An 18,471-nucleotide genomic window follows, 5' to 3' on the forward strand; every position below is an offset into this window, starting at 1 on the left:
AAAGTAGACATATCTCACCAAAATGCTGAATGTTTTATATTCAGACCTTAAAATGGGACAATCACTTCATGTAGACTGAAGATGGGCATTCTAGGGCTTGTCTGTAGGAATTCATTAAGACCATACGTATTTCAATAACCAAATGATGTGAGCTTCAAGTGGAAGCTGAATTTTTTTTATATTTAGACCAGAAAATGGGACATTTTAATTGTTTTTAGGAAATCATGAAGAGTAGACATATCTCACCAAAATGCTAAATTTATATCCAGACCTTAAAAGGGGACAATCACTTTAAGTAGTCATGAAATATATGTCACTATAAAGTAATACAAGCTCGAAGTACGAGGAAATATATTTGGTGTTTATTGACTTGAAAACGGGACGTTTTAGTACCATTTAATCCCCTTAAACAAGATTAGTTATATCATTATACAGACAATGCGAGCATCAGGAGTGATGAACGCATAGGCCATAAGCAAATCATTTTTCATAAAGTTATGAGAAATATATTTCTTATGTAATATACAAAATTATATATAATATGATAATATATGTAATATACAAAAATATCTTCTTCTTCCCCCAATATGTTTCTTTTTCATTCTCCCTCGTTTTCTCCCCCCCTTTTTTGCTAGCCGATGGAGGGGGGGGGGGGGGGGGCACGTGTCCCAACCCGTAGTTACGCCACTAGATATATCAGTTATTCTCCCAACTCCATATCAGGTGATTGATTTATAACTAACAGAACACAGACGTCAGATGCCTGGTGTAAGTGAGAGATCGAATAAGGGCCCCAAAGTAATAAAGTGACACAGGAGGAAGCCACGTGATAAGCGTACGGCAGCCTTAAAGTAAAAGGGAAAGCCCGCCACGCCAACATACATGGATTTGAAGGAAAAAAAAACCAAGCATAACGCTGAAAATTTCATCGAAATCGGAAGTAAAATAAGAGAAGCCAGCCTTCTCTCACCTACTCAAACCTGTCTACTACTTAGCTTTCCACACCTTCTGGTTTACAGTCCTTTTAAGGACTACACTCATTTCGAAAATAATACTCTACTTCCAAACCTTCACTTTCTCGCCTTTCCAATTTACCTCCAATTCTATCCACTTTTCTTATTTACACATGGTGTACCATATACCTCTTCCGCGATTAAATTAAGACAGGTATTACATTTTAAAGTCTTGCTTATGTTAATAATCACAGTGACCACGATGGTGACATGCATGTCACCATCAGGACATGAATGAGAAAGTCGGCTTCTCTCCATCTACAGCTCAATTTGCAAACCCAAGCCAGCCCTCTCATCTAGGCCTACTCCAGCATCTCTCACCTCTCAGCCTTCTAATCAAGCCTTCCTACTACTCAAGTTTCCACTCTTTCTGGTTTACAGTCTTCATTCTGACTCTGCTTCCTATTATGCACCTTCTCGCCTTTCCAATTCATTTCTATTTCTATCCACTTTTATATCATTCCTTCCAGGACTTTCACGGTCATGGTACCGCTTCGCGATCACTTTTTTTCTTCTTTAGTTTATTATATGAAATTTAGATTTGACAAGAAGGAAGGAACTTTCTTTATGAATGGCAAGATAGGTTGCAACATTAGTAATACATATTTCCTATAATACAATACAAACTGACGAAAGGAATATTGAAAGGGTGACGTCATTGGCTCCCTCATCTGCATACCAAGTAGATTTATAGAGCCGCGCAAGGACACTCTATTTCAAATCACAATAGGTTTCAACATTCATGACAATGATTGTTTCACCTAGTCAGGAAGAATTCAAACTTGGTATTCATGTTATAACTAGGAGCAAAAGTTTAAAATATAACTTTTTTTTATATTTTACATCCGATTTTGCTGAAATTTTCAGGGCAAAGCTTTTTATTTTTATTTTCTCATTTACATACAATTGTTTTAGGGGTGGACTTGCCCTGTAGGAATGTTTGATATATAGATTTTGAACTGATATAATTTAAAACATGTTATCCTTAACACAATCTTCGTATCGATATGGTAATCTTTTCTTAATTTTCATTATGAACTTGTCGGCATTGTCCTACATAGCTCTTCTATTGCAAATACCTTTGTTGCCTCCATTTTACCTTTCAAAATGTCCCTGATGGTGGTCGCTCACTCGACTAAGCAAGACAGGTTTAACAATGGCGCACAAATATCGATTTCTGATCTTATTTGGCCCCCATAATGCATACACGTACCTTACCTGCCCTTCTGATACTAAAGAATATTGATTTAATTTGGTTTCGGTTGTGCCACAGGCAAGGACGGGGACACAAACATGAGATATTGACTATAGCAATAAACTAATGAGTTTAATGATGCTGCATCACTTACATCCCCATCATCGCTATTATCATCATCATCATCGCTCTCAATTTAGTTTATTCAAGACTATGAAGACATTGAGCATGGAAAGGTAAGCAGCTTTAGTGGTTTAAGTCTTAGTATGATCGCTTCTTACAGAGATCTTGGTGTTTTAGAACAGATTTTGAGAGGTTTGAAGTACAGGAAAAGGATTATTATTGAATATGAATCGGTAGGCCTATAGTATAAAGAGTATATTAAAGAAAAGACTTGGAAAACAATTGATGATTTATTAGGTGAGAAAAATCAATTTCCCAAAATGTTTAAATGCAATCAAACCATATATTATTATTATTATTTATTTATTTATTTGGCCATAAAAACATACAAAAATTGTACAATGTAATTACATAAATACAATTTGAAATTGAATAATTAAATATAGATAAGGTAGAAATGAAATAGAAGAAGAAAACAGTAAGAAAACGGTTTTTCCATGGACCAGGGCTCGCAAAAGTAAAATTCAGTACTATTGCCCAGAGGCATGCGAGCCCTCATGGAAAAACCGTTGAGAGAATATTGCACATTCAATATATAAAATTGCACATTATCAAAATTCAAATACAACACATTGACAAACATTATTTTAAAAAGTATGTACGTAACGCCAGGCAAGATACAGTAAAAGGAATAAAGACGGGTATTGGGAAGAATTTGAATACCCATGCCGGACTGATATGTGTGTAATGCTTAACATAACTTAGCACAAAGATAACTTAGATTTGTGTGAGGTACTAGAGCCTGAAAAGCAACAATGAAATGAAATAAGGAGGAATGCCCTAGACAACAGCAAGAGCATGCCTCCACATTCCTATTAATGACATGTGTACTCGCCAGGCTCCAGCACCTAATACATAACAATCATTGAGACAACAAATAGTAAAATTACAGGAAACTAGCCTCCTTTGATGAAGAAAAAGAAGAGAAATTAAGAACTGCATAGTAATAATAATAATTAAAAAATATAGAAATGATATTGAGATTTTTAGAATTCTATGTGCCCCCAACAGTTTTGCTAAAGAGGAATAAAAAAAAAAAATCAAAAAAAATCAACTGTACCAAATGGATATAACAGATCATACAGCCTGTACTACTTGAGCATTATTCTAAAATATTAATTGAAAAAAAACATTAATTATATACTAAATCCTTACTGACAGATAATTGAATCAAATTACAATAAAGGAAACACAAATGTTGGATGCACATCATAAAATGAAATATGCAAAGTACATGTAATTATTTAGGTAATATGGCAAGCATATCAAATTACAGGAAAAGTGTAATGGCAAAAATTAATTCAGTATAACTGTTCTAGAGGTAATAAAGTTCCAACTAAATAGAGGAGAAGAGAGGGGGAAGAGATATATGCACTGTATAATACAGCAGACAAAAATAATTATTAAAGAAATGTCATTGTTGGAATCATAGCACGAATAATGAGGTGGTGAAAAGAAAGCAAAAATAAAAAAAAATGGAAAGAAAATTGAGTTATTTATGAGTTGGACAAGAGTGCTCCCTTTAAAGAAGAAAGAAATGAAGAGAGGGAAGTTGAAACAGCATTATCTCTTACACTTAGAGGAAGAGTGTCCCAAAGTCTTGGAAGGCGCCTAGAGGGTGAAAAGAAAAAAGACTGAGTTCTAGAGGGCAGATGACGGAAAGAAAGTGTTTCAGGATGGCGGGGGTTGATATAGATATTTGCACTGAGCTGTTCACAGTTACAAATTCCACGAAGACACTTAATTGCAAAGGAACATAGGAGATAATCTCGTCGGGAGGCAAGTGAAGACCAGTCGAGAAGTTTGAGCCTATCTTCGTAGGACATCTCACCACGACGCTGTTTTAGGGCAAGTCTAGTGGCTGTCCTCTGAACACGCTCAAGCTTATCCACCTGTTTTGAGGTTGTGGGATGCCATGCAGGCACACCATACTCTAAGATCGGTAATACTATTGACTTGTATAAGCAGAACATAGAGGATGCAGAAGCACCACGTGCCACCAGTCTTATGAATCCCAATAGACGATTAGCACGTGATACAACAGAGTCAATGTGGGTTTTCCAGGAGAGATCGGAAGAGAGGATCAGTCCCAGGTATCTAATGGAAGAATCAGAACTTAGAGCAGTATTGTTTAAGTAATAGGTAGGTGGGTTAACTCGTCTACTTCTTGTGATATGCATCACCTTTGTCTTTGAGGTATTAAAAGTCATTCCATTTCTTGCACACCAAGAATTCAAAGCAACAAGATCTGATTGGAGTTGATGTTCATCTGCAGATGAATAGATGTTCCTAAAAATAAGAACATCATCTGCAAACAGAACACAAGGAGATAGAGCATAATGGGGGATATCATTGGCAAACAAGTTAAAAAGTGTGGGGCCCAGGACACTCCCTTGGGGGACGCCGCTTGGGACATCAATCCAGTCCGATGAAGAGCCTAAAAACAAAACTTGCTGAGATCTGTTGGAGAGAAAGGAGTGAATCCAGTTCCATAAACTACCCTGAATGTTAAATGATTTGGCAAGTTTATACAAAAGCTGTGTGTGTGGCATTCTGTCGAATGCCTTCGACATATCTAAGAAGACTGCATCAATCCTGGGTGCACGGGTTTTGTCCAAGGTACAACTCCACTGGTGATAAACATTTGTCAATTGTGTTACACAGCTTTTACCAGAGACAAAACCATGCTGCCCAGGGTTGAGAAGTCCATTTGCATAAATATGTTCCTGGATGTTCTTAACGATAAAACCCTCAAGGAGCTTACAAAGAACTGAGGTTAAAGCAACAGGACGATAGTTCGTGACAAGTGATTTGTCCCCACCCTTGAAAACGGGTGTAATATGTGCCCGTTTCCAGGACAATGGAACTTTGCCACAACCTAAGGATGTATTGAAAAGAATAGAAATAGGAAGTGAAATTTCTTCTGCAACTTCAAGAAGTATACTGGGAAGAATGCCGTCAGGTCCAGGAGACTTATTTCTCTGCAGACGAAGAAGAGCCAAGTGAACCTGTGAAGAAGATACAGAGAAATGTGAAAGAACAGGAATGTGCAAATTACAAGTAGGGGGATCATCAGGTAGAGTACATTGCTGACTGAATGCAGAACTAAAATAAGACCTGAAAGCATCTGCAATATCTCCAGGATTTGAAATATCTACATCATTAAACCTAAACTTAGGAGGAGGAGGCGAGTTTTTGCGAGTTCTTATAAAAGCCCAAAACCTACGTCTATTGTCATCACAGGCAAACAATGTATTAACATATGTCCAATACGCTTTTCTACAGTCCTTCTTCACACTATTTCTGACAGCTTTATAATTTGACCAGTCTACATGATTATGAGTTCTCCTAGCAAGTCTAAACAGAGAATGTTTTTCATTAATCAGAGACCTGATTTCGGGTGTGATCCAAGGAGAGAGGCGATTCTTCCGTTTGTGCACCTGTGGGATAGTTTCCTTAATGGCAGCATCAAGAAAGTCTGTGAAGATTTCGTTGCACTCATCCACATCAGTTCCAGGTAAAATAGCTCGCCATGGGATCAGATGAATGAGGTATCGAAGTCTTGCAAAATCCCCACGACGAACCTGTAGAAAGGACCTCAAAGTGGCTCGTTGGGGCGAAGGTCTCGGAGAACGGATACGGATGTTAACAGCATGATGATCAGATGTCACTGGGTTACTTGCAGTATCAACGTGGATCAAGGAATAAGGCCGGTTCGTATAAACAAGATCGATAATGGAACCTGAAACGACATCTCCATTGACCATGATTCTAGTAGACTGCTTCACCATCTGATCAAAGTTGAACTCCTCCATAAGCTCTGACAGTTGGTTCCGATTAGAAGAGAAGTTACCGGCCGACATGTTGACATTAAAATCACCCAACAGTAGGCAACCATCATAATTGTCAACACCTACAGCTTCAATCTCAGCTCTCAAGATATTCCAGTAGGAACTTGAACTGTTCGGAGGCCTGTACAACAATCCAACTAGCCAAGAGGATCCTGGGGTGAAGGATAACGATACCCATAAAAGTTCTGCTCTGTCACCTTGAATAACAGAAGTAATGACTTGCGGCTTGAGGGAATGTTTCGCAGCAAGGAGAACACCGCCACCCCGACGTCTACCACCTCGATCACGACGCAGTATCAGATAATCATCTGGGAAACCAAGTGCACAGTCATCAGTGTCAGCCCCCAACCAAGTTTCGGTTATGCATAGGAAATCTGGTTTCGAGGTCTGAAGAAAAACTATCAGCTCAGCCAGTTTGCTACTTATACTCCTTGCATTAAATAATGTACAAGACAACAGTTTGTTTCTTCCTCTATTAATGTTTATGTTGTCATTCTGAAATAACTGAAAATCCGATGCATTCAATGAGTATCGTACAACAATTGGGAAAGACATTGGTGACACAGTCGCACGATCTATTCATTCTTCTCGTTTTTTTATTGTCAAACAAGTGTGGTTGGTTCCTTCTGTTAGAATTAATTAATGTTTGGAATATTAAAGGCTTGCTGAAGACGTTTCAATGTGTTGTAAATCCAATTTATGGCTTTCAACCCAGTAAATAAGATCGCATTTATCGATCTACCTGATAAGTCAGAAAAAAATCTAGGAACCAGCAGGATTTGAACCTCTCATTTACTGATTGCAGGTCAACGACTAGTGTACCACCAGGCCATCACTGGTATATTGCTATACTTTAAAATTCAATAACTTCCTTATTTGAATTTTACTCTGTTCATTTATACATAATTATTTTCAGCCCGGAGTACCCTTTTTGCGGATGGAAAATTTTGAAGCACAAAGCCTGTCAATTTCTCATAATATAGCCCTATATTCATAATGTCACTGATATGACTGAGGTCTTGGATATTAGGGAATTATTTGGACAATATTTCTTGAAATAACATGATTACTAAATGTATTTCCCTTTGGTTTAGGCATCCAAGAGGACCACATGCAACCTGACAATGAAGAGCATACTACGTCTTAAACGTTCTCTTCATTGAATTCCATACGACAATGTCGTCATTTTCACCTGTAAATGAATCGCCAGCCGAGTCGGTCCAACTCCCAGCTGAATACCTGGTTGATGGGGATGAATGGATGAAGTTTAATGTTGGTGGTACTATGCTGGAGACAATGAGAGCAAACATAGACAAGCTTCGATCATCGTTCTTTGCCCAACTCCTTGATCGAGGTATAGGTGATGACCACGCCCCTATCGATGTGATCTATCGTATCGACAGAGACCCACAAGCTCTCCAGGTATACTGTTGTTTTCAACCAATGACACTCCGTTGATATAATACGAACAAAGGCCATAAATGTATATAACTAACAAAAATAATAGTCTCCTTATTAAGCTCTAGGTCATGAAGGTATGAAGGTATAATGCTTATTCTACAGTAATGCATTTTACTAATTGGTGGTGTGCAGGACTAACGGTACAGAGACGTAATTTTTGATGTAGTAACATAATGGAGATGTTGAAATATTTGTTTGAGATGGGCAAGACTTTCTGTAGCAGGCTTTTCATTAAAGTCAGGAGCTGCAGAACGATTTTTTTTCAAGCGTGTGTTTTGGGGTAGAGGATAACATCGCTATATGATAGTCACTTTCAAGCTCAGAACATGGTCACTAATTAAAGTGTGTGTGTGTGGGGAGGGTCAAGCCACCCAGACACCCCTCCCCCTGCAATCACTAGACCATCGGAGTGCCCTAGTGGTCCGAAGTTCAAGCTATCCCATATAATAGAAAACAAATCAAAGGAGTTATTTGTTGGGTGATAATATAGATATATCGACTGCTTTGAGAGGCATGGTTGTTTCTAGAGGCTCAAGGGGACCGCAACGCGACTATGCACGAGGGCTTTGCCCGAGGGCATGGTCTGGCCGATGCGGTACCCGCGAGCCGAATTGAAACAACCATGTCTCGAATATAAAAGCAGTCCATATATATTTTATGAACCGAATTATTACACATTAGATCTAACGTTAGGGGCTAGTCTAAGTCTAGATCTAAAAGCCCTGGCCCTGGCCCCAAGCTAACGTTAGGACTTAGGTCTAGGCCCTTACTTAGCCCTGACCCTGAAGTTAGGTCTCAAAGTCGAATATCATAAGCAGTGCCCGAGCAGTTCATACCGATAGGCCCTACTAGGCCTAGATCTAGATATTTTAGGAACCAAATTACTAATTAGGTTTTGATTCTGGATAGGGTCTAGGCTAGATCTAACGTTCAGAAATAAATCCCTAATAGAGTGTAATCTAACGTTAGATCTAGTCGACTAAACCTTCGTCCTAACGTTAGATCTAACGTTAGATCTAATAACTTCAAAGCTAACTAACGACAATTAACATTAGATCTACCCGTCATAACGTTGTCGTTTGTCATACCTAAGGCTAAGTAACGAGTAACGTTATGTTAACCTTAGAAAGTGCAGTGACCGTCTAACTTTAATCTTTTCACCCGACTCACCTTTTGCGACTGCGAGCATGCATTTGAGCGGTCTGCGACAAGACTTGATGATTGATACATCCGTTATGTCCTCAATAAGTTAGTTTTCTTTTCAATAAATGCCATATATTTTAACAGGAATTAACAAGCAAAAGTCAAAGATCGGCATCGTTCCATCGATATGTCATATCCGTGGCGCGCACTTGCGCAATAAGTGCGTAAATGTGCGAATTGTCTAAAACTTTTGATAAAATCGCGCGGATATTTATGGTATCCGCAATCACCGCAGAAATCAACATTTTGCATGCAATCAAATGGGGATCTCAGCCAAATTTTGCTATGCCCGTCGTTAAGGGGCGGGTCAGGGGGCAACGGGCAGAAATCTTGTTAACTATGCCCGTTGCCCTTGGTTACCACCTTAGTTTGTTGTTTTGAAGGCATGGTCGTTTACATGACCTCAGTTTTGACCAATCAGAGGAACGGATTATTTGACATTCTTAAAGAGAGATTTATAAAGATAAATTCTTCATGTTTCTCCAACAATACCACAAGGGTAGCACAGCTTCTGCTGCGTGATACCTGCCTATGAAAAACCTTTTTCATTTTTTTTTCATAAGCAGGCATCAATAAGCGATTTACATGCATACATCCAATATCAAAACATGTTGGACTATAAACTTTTATTGAAATATAGACTTATGAATAATAATACAATTTCATATAAAATTGGAGACCGTGAATTTTATATTTCTTTTAAATCTAATTAATTTTTGAAATATGGATAGCACTTGTTTTTTAAACAACCTTTTTTCCATTGTTCTGTGTAACGTCTTTTTTTAAGTAGCCTGTTATTACAGTGAGAATTTTCTTGATTTTTTTTTTCAAACTCAACACATACGTTCTCTCTTCTTATTTGTATACACCATTCTATTCCACGTCTCGTCAATGTATGTTGCAAGATTAATTTTTGTTTTCTTTGTTGTTTTAATTTTGTTTGATGAATTAACAAAACCCGTTACAGAATACCCCAATAATACGAAGACTGTGATAAGCCACTCACCCACTCAGTTCGCACATATATATATATATACAGTGCGTCCCAGAAAAAACGAAACCGAGATTAAGCGATGATTTATCATAACTTAATCACAAATACAATAGACAAATGACCTACCAGTGTAAAGCTTAGAATCTCTTCTTTCATCTGATATTACTTAGATTATTCCCGATTCACGCATGAGTGAGCATAAACAATTTGAAGAAAGGATTCCAAAAACTCATTTGGCGGGGGGTATCTGAATTTCAAAAAGAAAATCACATGCCTAAAAAGTTCAATATCTGCTCTTTTATTTGATACCTTAATCACAAAAAATGGTCAAGAAGTAAAAAAGTTATGTTCCCTCGAAACAATGCTTGTACTTCTATAATTTCATTAAATGAACGTGTTTTCACCGGTTACCCACAGAAGCTATCGCATGGTTAACAAAAGACTTAAGCATGGCTGATCGTCAACAAAACGGAGTGTCAATTGAGTTTGAACGCTAGCCTGTAGAACCTCTTAATTTTATGAAATTTTTGAAATTCAAGCCTTATTTCAAATAACCAGAACTTTGTTATTTCTTGACCATTTTCTGTAATTGAGGTATCAAATTAAAGAGCAAATATTGAACTTATTAAAAATGTGGTTTTCTTTTTAAAACCCAGATACAGCCCGCCAAATGACTTTTTGGTATCCCCTCTGCAAATTGTTTTTGCTCACTCATGCGTGAATAAGAAATAGTCTAAGGAATTTCAGATGAAAGAGGAGATTCTAAGCTTTACAATGGTAGGTCATTTGTCAATTGTATTTGTGATTAAATTATGATAAATCATCGATAAATCTCGGTTTCGTTTTTTATGGGACGCACTGTATATATATATATTGTGAAAGAAATAATTGAAGAGAACAATGGTAGGCGTAGCTTAAATCAAGGTTCCCCAGAGCTACCTGCCCTTTTGGAAAAATTGGTAATGCCGATGTACATGTATAATTTCTCACATAAATATATAATAACCTTTTTGTTATCGTAATCAACTGTGGATTAGCAAAGGATTAAAACAAATAATCGGTCGTTAAATGCAGAAATAACCAATTGAAATGTAATGAAGGCACACACACAAAAAAACACTGTAGAATTTAAAGAAGTATAAGCCGGTGTTTTTTATATTTTATTCTCCATTCTATATCCATGGCTGGTATATCCCCAAGTCCCTGAGATGCGCGTAAGGTCACTCTGGTGGTACTAGCTATTGATCTCAAATTTCACCAGGGGTCGTTTGCAGAAAGCTCAGATCTAACGCAACCCCCCCCAAAAAAAAAAAAAAAAAAAAACCGCTATTTGATATGCAACCAATGAAATACGCGTATTTAGCAGGACTTGCGCTTATAAATAACCTTTTTTTTAGTTGCGATAAACACAATTCTTTCTGCGACGAGCCCCAGATCAGGTAAATGTTTAAGGCCAGTGTGTAAAAACACTATTTACCCCTCTCATGACATTAATGTGACTTCTAATATTTACATAATGTTACAGGTCTTTTTCAACTACGGACGGTACGGGAAGATCGTGTCTGTACCGGAGCACATCAGTGAGAGTTTTCTCCTACACGAACATAAATTCTATGGCATGCAAAACACGATAGCCAACGCCGTAAGAACCTACTTTGTGGAAAGAAGTAAAGGTCCCATGTCAATACAGTTAGAGAGAGTAACAATCACAGAATTGGCCATGGATAAGAAATACCTTCACCACAATGTATATGGTATCATCAGAGGGACACAGCTATGTTGCTTCACCAATGTTCTTGGAAAAGGCGTCTGTTACAAAGATGTCGGACGATTCTTTATCTACGAAAAACCTCATGAAAAACGTGAGAATGGTAAAAGTACTTTTGACTTTCCTTTATCTGATAGTGACATCTATGTTCCAGTTTGTGTCATTTGAAAATTTTGCAAAAAGAAGATCTCAGGTATCTTGTCAAAGTTGCTATTTTGCATCGGAACATCAGCTCAGATGGTTTATTTACATTTTGTCTAATGCTAATTTGTCCAATTGCCAACTCGTCTAATATAATTGGGTCTATCAGTTCATCCAATATCCACATGGTCTAACGGCAACTTCGTCCACTCACCATTTCGTCGAATAACCAGTTGGTCCAATAGCCATTAAGTCCATATACCATTTGGTCTAATTAGTGTTAATTTGGGGCGAAATGAATTAAAATTCATTTATCGACTCCCTCCCCTCTTACTCTAATCTATGTCGTTGGGGCAAGAGGCTCACTGACAAATGCCCATACTGCCCAAATACAACCGGCACTTTACAAGATATTCTGTCGCATTACCCATCCTTTCTGGACAGATTCACGTGGCGGCATAACAATGTGATTTTGGCTATTTATAGAACGATTAAAGAGACTGCTACAAAAATACGTGTGGGTGTTTGTGTGTGTGAGCATGCCAGTCTGTCTGTCTGACTGTCTTTGTCTAAAGCACTGTTTTATTCATCGCCCAGTAACTTGGTGCAAGTGAGATCTGACAGTCTTCTAAAGATTGTCCGATGTTCAGTCATGCGTGCACGGGATCAACTGAAAATGGTACCTGAATGTACTTGGAGAATACCTCTATCAAGACATATCATGAAACTAATGATTAAATATTCATATTTTAAACAATTCAACTTTACAAAATTGGGACATTTTTTCTGACTCACTCTGTAGGTTCATGGACCTGGTTTCGCTTGTTACTCTTTCATTGTTTCACTTTGTTCATTTGTATGCTGCTTTTCTTTGAAATAAAGAAATGATTACAATCAATATTAGACCAAGTTATGAGACAAAATGGTCACAGATGAAACGGTCATTAGACGAGTGATGATTGGACCAATTGGTTATTGGACCAAATGGTTGTTAGACGAAATGTTGATGAATTTAGATTAAATGACATTAGATTAAATGAAGGTAGACCATGTGGCGAGTGGACGAGTTGGTAGTGGACGAATTAGCAATTTACCGCTCAGATTAATTGGCGAACTGGCGAGGGAGGTGGGCGATCTTATACCATATCCATCATAACAAATATTGTCGCGTCAGTAGAATGTTCAGGATTTTCAACTTCAGAATCATGTATGGGTGAAGATTTGAAGAATTTTATGATAAGGTGGAAAAGAGGTATTAATTTGTTTTACCAGAACCAAAAATAGGCTACAGTATGATATAATGTTGGCTTCTTTGAATATCAGCTTGTGTGTGAATTACATTTATTCTTCATTTCAGAAACTGCTTTGTTCAGAACCAACTGTTGGCGATGCAAGCACATCGTCTGTCTAGCTGACGACGCTCTCATTGGCCTAGAAGGCTGGTGTCACAAGTGTTCTCTTTGTCTCCGATGTCAAGATATTTTGTGCGAATCGTCAAGCAAAAGAGACAACGTAGACGATCCCGATAGTTATCCGAATGGAAATGCAATCGTCCGAAAGACAGCTTCTGCTGTATTTGTTTCGAACACTTCACCTAATGTGTTGACCCTAGAACCTTCATATAAGGAAGCGGTGAGTGATGAGGATGATGACAAGGAAGTCGACCTTCGTGTCATGATCACAGACCCATTAGCAGATATGGCATTGAAAAACAAGCAGAAAGGTGTTTCTGGGATGTCATCCAAGAAATTCTCTTTGATCCCTCCGGAAGATGAAGGAAGCAAACTAATTGAACCCCAAAACAACAGATTGAAGTTGCCCAAGATACATGCCTCGAAAGCGGTGCCAGCGGGGTCTGGGATTTCGATAGCAAAAGGCATGAGATATATGAGACGAAATACTGAACCAGCTGCTTTAAATATTGATCAGTTTGCAAATTTTTTAGATCGTGGGGAGTGGTGAAAGTTTGGTTTTAAGCTAAAGACGATCTAAAAAAAATGGTTTAAGCTACATAAAAGTGACCGCACCGAGTGAGGTAAAATAAACTTTGTCTTGTTGGTACTTATTACTTTGCTTGCTGATTCCGTTTGTCTTATCCATCCCGAAACTTTACAATTGTGCAGTGGGCAAAGAACTATGTAAATATGTATATATATATCATATATACATTTTTTGGCATATATATATATATGCCGGGAATCGAAACCGGGCCCCCAGCTTTGAACGCCGGTGCCTTAACCACTAGACCACAGAGACGGGTTAGTGGCTAGGGCGACCCCGATCCGATTGACCGTCAGACAGACATATTTTCGACACTATACCAATTATAATTTCCTTTATCGGGTGAAGGTGGGTTAGCCGCCATGCCTCAGCTGGATCAAAGGTATTGCTTTGATACAGTACACGTATGGGAGAAAGTATACAAATGTGTGAAGTTATAAATGTACAACAGCTTTGGCAACACTTTTATTTAGATATTGTGTAAAAGAAATGGATCAAGAGAACAATGGTAGGCGTAGCTTAAATAAAGGTTCCCCAGATCACCAATCACCAATTTTTCCAAAGGGTAGATAGCTCTGGGGAACCTTCAGGCGCTCTATGCCCAAGGTACGAGGATGCGTTTCTATGCCTATAATTTTGAGACCCCATCCCACGATGTCTTACGTAATTCAGCAACCGGTGAGGAGTAATGAGTACTCTTTCGACCAACCAGGAAAATGGCGACTCCGCGGAGGTGACCCATTTAATTTTGAGTCCTCATCCCATCGCAACACCTCTCGTAACTTAACCATTGGTCACGCTGGTGTGGAGTTTTAATTTCCCCGGCTAGCTCTACGAACCAAGGTCAGTTTCAGTCTTCTGTAGAATTATATCAACACATTGTTATTATGTATATTTTTCTACCTCCGTCTTTTCTTACCGCTTTTCATATCGATCGCTTGACTTCATCATACATCACCTTAGACAGCGAAGTGATTAACTTCAGTTTTTATTTTTAACTAGTTGAAAACCCATGGCTTTGAAATTTTATGGATTGCTATACACTTTGGCAACTGCGATCTCGGTTTTTTGCAATACGTTTGTTCTTATATCACACGAAATCAATGTCTGCAGTCTTCTTTTCGCATGTTTTTTCTAGTGTTTGCGCATTCATGTGTTTTCTTTCAGGCAAGGCCTTATTTTGAACTTTTGATGATAATGTCGAATCTTTTACTTTAAACGAGAAAAGTTTATATATTTTGATGGTCAATACGATTTTTCGTTGATAATTATTCAATTCCTTAGCTTGGATTCAATAATTCCCTAAAATTTCGAATCCTGAAAGTCGATATTTCATTTCAAACTTGTACCAAATTGTATTTCCTCTCAGCCGTATGGCAACAATTGTACCTCTTGACATTCATCCATTGTTTTCATCACCCTTCGTAATAGATGGCGTTTACTTTTCTCATTGTCGTTATTTATTTTACAAGTTGGAAACCATTTCCTTTTTTTCTTGATTTCTTTTGTCTGTGTCCGACTCATTTTAAGTTTAAGCCCGAACTATTCCATAAATATTATAGCTTAAACTGGATGGACACAATTCAAAAGAAACTTTCGTAATTCTGTATAAATACAACACATATAATTATGTGCGTCTGTGCACACATGGGTGTTTGGTGTTTATGTGAGTGTGCATTAAATCTAAACTATTTGCAGGAACCAATTCTGATTAATTTACCTACCACACTTAAGATTGGATGCAGGAAACACACTGATGTATCATCGAATATATTGCGTGTTTTGCTCGTCCCTAGCATTGCGATTTCTACATTTGTATTTTTTCCCCATGCACTTCGTACGCGCATGTTGTGTATTTCTTTTCTCGGTTTATATCTGATACGTCTAGTAGAAACATCCAATCCTTTTGAGCAGAGTCTATCTCATATAGCTACGGCTACGCGCCTCTTGTTACTTAAAATATCAGATTGTTTTACACCAAAAGTTTTTGCTTGACATTTTGCTTGTTGACCATCCAACCTCAAGGTTTAAGAGCAGGAATCGATTTTTTTTTTATATTTGTCATATAATTTAAAACAACCTGTTGCACCTTATACTGGTATTCTGCTGTTTTTTTATGCGGTCGGCTAGCACATGTTGCATACGTATCTGCTTATATCCCTATTGCGTAAAAATGTATCAACATATTATTATCAGACAATGAGTTGAGTGGTTTAAGCACACAAAGCATAACCAAGGGCTAATAGTCCACCTTTTCTCTTTCGTATGTTTAGACTTTTTTAATCTCCTATGCTCGGTAATAACTTAGTGAAGAGTTGAAGGCCTAAATGCGGTGATTATTGAAGGCCATGATTTTTTGACAATCAGACACCAGTGACAAGGGAAACTCCCTGGTTTCCCTGGTGTGCACCAGGATGTTTTTCACAATCAGTTATCATGGTACTGTCTTGTCTTAAATCACATGAGTGACTCCTATATTCATAAACTTTTTACTCCGAGTATGAGTGAATCTAATTACCATGGACATATCCATCCAAACAATAATGCTAATTGCTAATTGTTTATATGTATAATGTAAATACATGTACACGTTCTTGCATTAACATTAATTCTCGGATATTTTATTCCCAAAGCAAAATTGTCCCGGGAGCTACATGCAGTTTGTACTTCTATGTTTTTCTACTATTAACCTTTTTTTCTGGCAATACAGTAGTGTTTCGCATTAAAATCAAATGTGCTCATTTTAGGCCTTTATCTCCGCTACTCTACATTGCATGACCAGGCTCTACACTTTCCATCCAATCTTATATTACTCGAAGCCTGTAATATATCAATGTAATTTATTATTGTAGAGTGTATTACGTTTATCCACATTCTCCACTGGCTATCCATTCCTGCATTATTAAGCATGAACAATCTCTGTACAAAAAAAATAAATCCCTATACTATTTTCAATCTGGCATTCAAGAAAACGGTTGGATGTTTAAAAATTTAAGTGCTTTTGCTCTTCTATATTATGTTTGAAAAATAATTTATTTAACCATGTCTATTTTGGTTAGGTTCTTTTATACTGTATATGCATTTCTTAATAAAAAAAATCCTCAACCTGTTTAAGACATAAAAGAAACAATAGGATGTTCACATCCATTGACATCACAAGTCAGTTATTATTGTGTCCGCACTCAACCACTCAAGCGTTTACTGCGTGTCGTAAATCCAGACTTTGTTGCACGCAGCTATATACGGTCTATCGTTTGTCTGTCTTGTAAAAGTTTGAATCATTCTTCGAACTTAAACGTGACTCTCGTTAAACATGTTAAATGCAGAGTCCTCTTTTTTGTATATATACATATCACGACATGTATTCGTTCTAGACCAGTAGGCTATATTGATCGATCTTTGCATACTTCTATCGATCACACAGGTATAAATCCGACATTATGTTAAGTTTGCTATCATTACTATTTAGTTATCTATGAGGCGCCGAATGTACCAATATTATATAGAACAATTATTTGTTATATAATCATTATTTTGTAAAGTCAAAAAGGGGCCTAAGCTTTCGCTCCTAGCAGAATCTTCGTCGGAGGCAAATGATTGGTCATTTTGCCTCCGACGAAGATTCTGCTAGGATCGAAAGCTTAGGCCCCTTTTTGACTTTACAATTTACTCCATTGGCTCTCTTTTATTAGATAAGCAGTTTTCAACAGCTTCTTTTTGCCATAATCATTATTTGTTAAATAATAACTATTATTTATATATAATTTACATTTTATTTGTAAATAACTACTATTATATAAAATATCATTTCTAATTATTTATATATAATTCCAAGTAATACTTCATTATTTGTAAATAATAATAGTTCGACATTCCATTATTTATAAATAATGATTATTTGTTTTTCATTATTTATAAATAATGATTATTTGTTTTTCATTATTTATAAATAATGATTATTTGTTTTTCATTATTTATAAATAATGATTATTTGTTTTTCATTATTTATATATAATGATTATTTGTTTTTCATTATTTACAAATAATGATTATTTGTTTTTCATTATTTATAAATAATGATTATTTGTTTTTCATTATTTATAAATAATGATTATTTGTTTTTCATTATTTATAAATAATGATTATTTGTTTTTCATTATTTATAAATAATGATTATTTGTTTTTCATTATTTATAAATAATGATTATTTGTTTTTCATTATTTACAAATAATGATTATTTGTTTTTCATTATTTATAAATAATTTGTTGAGTTTTCCATTATTTATAAATAATGATTATTTGTTAAATAATGAAAACGTCTACTTCATTATTTATAAATAATTTTTTCGAGTGCACCATTATTCTCATTATTTATAAATAATCATTATTTAATGTTCGAGTTTTCCATTATTTATAAATAAAGATTATTTGTTAAATAATGAAATATCTACTTCATTATTTATAAATAATAATTTTGTTTCAATATCCCATTATTTATAAATAATCATTATTTATAAACAATTTTTACAGTTTGCCATTATATACAAATAATCATTATTTATATACAAATAACCATTATTTATTAAATAATGCCATTATTTATTAAATAATGCCATTATTTATTAAATAATGGAAAACTCGCTATAACATGCAAATGTGG

At 36.4% G+C, this 18,471-nt stretch overlaps 1 protein-coding gene across 2 annotated transcripts; it reads left to right on the forward strand.

Annotated features, from left to right (window-relative positions):
- The first annotated feature begins 2,297 nt into the window (after window positions 1-2,297).
- LOC135154288 (uncharacterized) lies at window positions 2,298-15,292 on the forward strand. Of its 2 annotated transcripts, none has more exons than XM_064100320.1 (4): window positions 2,298-2,444; window positions 7,337-7,664; window positions 11,426-11,762; window positions 13,167-15,292. In XM_064100320.1, exons 2-4 carry the CDS (start codon window positions 7,419-7,421, stop codon window positions 13,769-13,771), a joined length of 1,188 nt encoding a protein of 395 aa, XP_063956390.1. In that variant the 5' UTR covers window positions 2,298-2,444; window positions 7,337-7,418; the 3' UTR covers window positions 13,772-15,292. The 2 variants fall into 2 exon arrangements, with proteins under 2 accessions (XP_063956390.1, XP_063956389.1); XM_064100319.1 differs by having other exon boundaries at window positions 2,303-2,444; window positions 11,426-11,771.
- The last annotated feature ends 3,179 nt before the right edge of the window (window positions 15,293-18,471 follow it).

The sequence above is a fragment of the Lytechinus pictus genome, chromosome 5, assembly GCF_037042905.1.
Source record: "Lytechinus pictus isolate F3 Inbred chromosome 5, Lp3.0, whole genome shotgun sequence".
Lineage (NCBI taxonomy): Eukaryota > Metazoa > Echinodermata > Echinoidea > Temnopleuroida > Toxopneustidae > Lytechinus > Lytechinus pictus.

What these genes read in the sequence shown, in the direction of transcription:
- LOC135154288 (XM_064100319.1), top strand. Translation starts at nt 7,419, where the DNA reads ATGTCGTCATTTTCACCTGTAAATGAATCGCCAGCCGAGTCGGTCCAA. An exon ending in GAGACCCACAAGCTCTCCAG is followed by an intron (nt 7,665 to 11,425) that starts GTATACTGTTGT and finishes ATAATGTTACAG; the next exon opens with GTCTTTTTCAACTACGGACG. An exon ending in TCATGAAAAACGTGAGAATG is followed by an intron (nt 11,772 to 13,166) that starts GTAAAAGTACTT and finishes TCTTCATTTCAG; the next exon opens with AAACTGCTTTGTTCAGAACC.